Here is a 5,687-nt window from a genome sequence, read left to right on the forward strand (position 1 = left end):
GTCCATTCTGAAGGAGAGCAGCCCTGGGATTTCTTTGGAAGGAAGGATGCTAAAGCTGAAACTCCAGTACTTTGGCCACCTCATGCGAAGAGTTGACTCATTGGAAAAGACTCTGATGCTGGGAGGGGATTGGGGGCAAGAGGAGAAGGGGACGACAGAGGATGAGATGGCTGGATGGCAACACTGACTCGATGGACGTGAGTCTGAGTGAACTCCAGGAGTTGGTGATGGACAGGGAGGCCTGGCGTGCTGTGATTCATGGGGTCACAAAGAGTCAGACACAACTGAGCAACTGATCTGATCTGATCTGATATACACTATAAAACACTAAGTGTTTTACATATAGTGTATAGTGTACTTTATATATATTGTGTGTCTGCTAATGCAAAACTCCTAATTTACCATCCCCCTTTTCCCCTTTGGTAACCATAAGCTTGTTTTCTATGTCCTTGAGTCTGCTAGTTTTATGAATAAGTTCATTTTTTTTAATTTCCCATATAAATGATATCATGTAGTACTTGACTTTCTCTGACTTCACTTAGTATGATAATCTCTAGGTCCATTCATGTTGCTGTAAATGGCATAATTCCATTCTTTTTATGGCTGAGTAGTGTTCCATTCATCTTCTTTATCCATTCCCCGTCGACTGACATTTAGGTCATTTCTGTGTCTTGGCTATTGTAAAACAGTGCTGCTATGAACACTGGAGTGCATGTATCTCTTTTAGTTTTCTCCAGACATATGCCCGAGAGTGGGATTGCTGAATCATATGGTAACTCTATTTAGTTTTTTAAGGAATCTCCATACTTTTGGCTATAGCAGCTGCAGCAATTTACATTCCCTCCAATAGTGTAGGAGAGTTCAAAGGGGTCAGTGTCTTGATTACAGTTATACAGATACTGAGAGGCAGAGCCTGAAAAGGAACCAGGCAGACTGATTGTAGAGCATGCTGTTAACCACTGTGCTCTACTACTTCAAAAGAGAGGTAAATCTACTGACAAGCTGTTGATAATCTTTTACCTTTTTGGCTGAGACACTGTTGGGTCTAGGGCAGCAGCAGTGACAAACATATTTTTCAGAAATAAGTAATTGGACATTGAAAAGTGGCAAGTGGCCTGTTTTTCTCTTTTGGAATTTATGGTACTTGAGAATAAAGAGATACTGACATAAAAGGCTTAACAAAGTTGAAATGCTTAGCTTGCTCCATGATGAGAAGAAACTGGAAGCTGAAAGCTCCTCTAGGAAGATGTGTCCAGTCTGAATGACTGAGTTTTATATTCACCTTTGGTGGCACTTTCACAGACAGACCTGAAGATGAAATGGACAGAACCTAGACAACTTTCAATTCTAGTTTTTCCCCAAGAAGAATCCGTCAGGCATCCAGAAACGACTGTATCAATTACATGGAAGACTACTCTTGGAAATCTTACCAAAGCACAATTCCATCACCAACAGCTTTGAACAGGTCATCGGTATTTGGGTTCATTGGTATGACGTGCCGGCAATCTGGATCATTTTCCAAAGCTTTGTTTATCCAGTTAACAAAAGCATATTTTTCTTCCTCTAAAATTATGTGGAATAAGAAGACATTAGTTTATACTCTAGGTTAAATATTTGACTCTAAAGCCTGAAATAGGTGTTCATGAGCACGGCAGTTAGTGTGTCATAATCCTGTGTTATCCTCTTTGGAAACCCAAACAATTGAATGCAACACAATAGCTCTTAGGAGCTATAAAATTAACAAAGAAATAGAGCAAGGTTAACTGATATTTACAGAAATTACAAAATTCTTGGAAGTTAGTTACAAAATTCTTTAAAAATTCTATTTGTATTACCACAGGTGGTGCTAGTGATAAAGAACCCACCTGCTGATGCAGGAGACAAAAGAGACGTGGGTTCCATCCCTGGGTCAGGAAGATCCCCTGGAGGAGGGCGTGACAACCCACCCCAGTATTCTTGCCTGGAGAATCCCATGGCCAGGGGAGCTACAGTCTATATGGTCATAAAAGAGTCGAACAAGACTAAAGCAACAGCACACACTGCTATAATAAAGCCTATTATTGTATCATGTGTTGTATCATATCAGTATTGTGCACATATTGTATCATGGCTCTTAAAAGCTAACAAAGCTATATAATAAATACCTGTAATGCTTTTATGGCAAGTATTAGCCACAGTCCAAATACAGATCACAACAACTTCAACTGTATTCTTACCTAGGAGGCAGGGTTTTTCTAGAGCCTCTCCTTGACATTATAGCAGGCACCCTATGTAGTTCACTGTGTTAACCATTACCTGAGTAAGAATGCTGCGTTCCTTCACTGGACAGCTCTGAAGTTCCTCCCAGAGCACAAATCCCTTCTTTCCTGTTGATGGCTTTGCGGAAAGTTTTGGCTATATCACTGCTTTTTACCTCTTGGAAAATCTATTAATGAAAACATGTTGCTGATTCACAGTTTTCAATCTGGCACAACTATAAGCATATTGATCTTCTTTTATATGCTGGTAACCTACATTCTCCCCCACAGGTGATGAGTGTTAAAAGATAAAGCAAACTAAGCTTGAGTTTTTAAAATGCTAAACAAGTACTTCAATACTGCTACCAAAAATTAAGCACCAGAAATCAACTGTACACACTTGTCAAAAACATTAAATGTCACATGCATTGAAATCTGCTTTAAGCCAAAAACTAGCGTAGTTCAAAGGCATAGGTAAATCTATAAATTTTCTAGAACAAGGAAGACTCTGTTCTTTTCCTGCAAATAAAAGACTGAAGGATTTCCCCTTTCTTTAAGCATGATATACAGTGCAAAGAAATATGGAAATTTTATAGCTCAACCAAAAAAAAAATATTTCTTATCCTAGGGTAGCTTGGTAACAGCTAGAACAGAATAATAAGGGGGAAAATATGCTTAGTTGGCAGCAGGAGATGAATAAACCCAGAAAAGAGGCTTTTCAGTGATTTTCTCTTCACAATAAGGCACAAAACCAGGATGGAACAAAGCAAATTTCACACCCTACTCTAACCCATTGACTGAATGACTGGACATTCCAAAGGTCTGCTTATGTAAGTCTGAAATACTGGAACTTACCTAACCTCCAATGTGTTCCTGAGCTATCAATGTGCATGGCTAAATTAGCCACCATCAGAAAAACAAGAGCAAGATGTAGTATTTTGATAAAAACTCCTTTAAAAGTTGTTTGGAACATACCAGGTTTATTGAAGGAAACTTAGAACCCTAATGGAAAAGTCACTGAGCAAATAGAAGATAACCCAAAGCCCTTTAGCATTATTGACAAGTACATACTCATACACACACCTCAGGAGGGGTAGCCTATATGTGAAGGTCACAGAACAGAGTCGTGGTATTTAGCAGTTCAGGCTGTGTCTGTGACAGCAGGCATGAGCAGGCATGAAATGCAGCCCACACTCCCCTAAGCAGGCCTGGGGTCTTGTGCAAGACTGTGGCAGGCAGAAACACCAGTGCCTTTTCACATTTAGTCTTTCCAGGAGGATACCTTTTTGTAATTAATTGACCAAGAGAGAGTGACTTTTGTAACCAGTAGGAAAGTTGCTATAACCCTGTCACAAAGTCATCTTTTCCTGTTACCATCCTTAAATCCGGGCCTTCCTTGGACTTATAAACCCAATTTTATTTAGGAAAATGGTAGGCACGAAGTTTTACAAAATCAAGCTTATTCACTTTCTATAGCTGTGATTTTGTGCTATGCCTGTAATTTCAGAGGTTGACTTTTAGAATGGGTGTGTGTGTTTGTGTGTGTGCACGCCTCCATCTATTATGTATAATATATAGACACACACATACTGACTACCAATGAAATCACTCTTCCTTCTCTCTGGCCATTATACTGACTCCTATTAAATATCAATAGTGTGGAGCTGACTCATGTACTCTGGGTAATTTTCAAATTATTAAAATCATTTTTACTCACACTCTGATTTCAACTGGAATTTCATTTATTTCACTTTACCATCCAAGCCAAGGTTATACAACAAAATGGTTGCTTGGGAATGTAGTAGTTTTCATTGTGATACATTTTGTTCAAACAAGTCCCTCTTTGGTAACTATCCATCTGCTCAGTGAAAAAGCAATATTCACTATCCCACCTCATTCTGAACTCTACTTCATTTAGTAGAACAGTGTCTAGTAAATTAAAATCCAAAATCTAAGTCTTTTCCTCAAGACTGAGATACTATAAATCACTGTAATGACAAAAAAAAAGCTCCCAATGTGAATGCTTTGGAGTTACTGCCTCAGAATGACATATGGAAAGTTATTTTTCTTATCACAATTATTTCTGTCTTAAGGATCATTACCTTCTAAAATTAGGTTGCTTCCATGATCACAACTTCAGCTGAAAAAATCCAAATTTGCATACATCATGCAAAAGAGGAGTAGTACAAATAATAATCACTTAAAAAAAGAATCTCTACAATACTTTAATGCAATTACATAGCTCTAGTTAAACCCTTGATGCTTGGGAATGACATGTTGAATGCAAAGATGCAATTAAATTAGTTACATTTTCAATTGTCTTACAAAATTTACATGACCTTTCTTTTCTAAATATCTTTAAATAAATTCTTCAAGCCAAGTGCAAATTTGCAGTTTCATGGTATTTTCATCTGTTCTTTATATTTTAAACAAATGTTAAAAGATAGGAGATGACTGAAGATTTACGTATTTATTCAATAGATTCACCACGTGAGAATGAACACTTTATTTTCTACTTTAGTAAAGAAAACTCTCCAGTGGATGATAAGGCAAATTTGAGTATAAGCCTTGGCTTAACAAGAATCTCTGAAATCAGAGGAAACACCAGGCCAGCTACAGTGCTGGAGAGTTGTCAATGAATCTATTCAAAGCTGCCTGTTGTGATACTAATGAGCTCACTGTTTCATGCTGTTTTTCCTCCAGGAGGAGGGACTTGCTTTATCATGTATGAACAAGCTCCTGGTGTACACTGCTCTCTCTGGTTCTATACATCTTTTCCAGTCTCTTTTATGAAACATGTATGTCCTGTATTCCTTTTAAAAGTGTCATCACCTTCCTAGATGAACACTAGTGGCTAAACCAAAGCAATGCAGAGACATAGGAGTTTAAGAAAGAAAGATTTCAGAAAGAGTTGCAAAAAAATATGACTGGCTTCCAGTGTTTGAGGTTTGTTTCCAATATAATGGGTTTGAATTTTTACTATTTGGAAATCTGTTATAGGCCTAAACTTAGTAATAATAGGAAGAGAACACTGCCTGTTTAATAAATAGAAATAACTACCAACAACTAACACTTCTATAGTATTTGCTATATACCAGGTACAGTTCTAAGCACTTTGCTTATATGAAGTTACTTATCTCTATGATATACCGGTCTTTTGATAGATGTAGGAAAATACCTTACTACAATCTAAGAAGTATAAAAATCTAGTAACTTAGTTTTAAAATACTCAAGAGAAACAAGATCAGTTAATATATATTTAATTTTAATGTGTGACGTTTACATATAATTTGGGGACTCTTTTCTGCTATATATATATATATCCTTCTCCAATATTAATACAGACATTTTGTTGGTAGCCTGGTTTGCAATTAATACCTTTTAAGCAGCAATCAAATAAAAACCAAAAATCTAACATGCAAGAACATGCTTATTTCTATTTCCTTATGT

At 37.1% G+C, this 5,687-nt stretch overlaps 1 protein-coding gene across 1 annotated transcript in view; it reads right to left on the minus strand.

Annotated features, from left to right (window-relative positions):
• Positions 1-5,687, minus strand: part of LOC104987817 (plastin-3-like) — a 10,918-nt gene that overhangs the window by 2,416 nt on the left and 2,815 nt on the right. Inside the window, exons 2-3 of the mRNA XM_010838880.1 lie at positions 2,296-2,425; positions 1,431-1,563 (exon numbers count right to left, since the gene is read on the minus strand). Of these exons, the coding sequence (XP_010837182.1) occupies positions 1,431-1,563; positions 2,296-2,425 (263 nt within the window). The remainder of the gene's footprint in view (positions 1-1,430; positions 1,564-2,295; positions 2,426-5,687) is intronic.

Source organism: Bison bison, unplaced genomic scaffold (assembly GCF_000754665.1).
Source record: "Bison bison bison isolate TAMUID 2011002044 unplaced genomic scaffold, Bison_UMD1.0 scf7180017846209, whole genome shotgun sequence".
NCBI classification, from domain to species: Eukaryota; Metazoa; Chordata; class Mammalia; order Artiodactyla; family Bovidae; genus Bison; species Bison bison.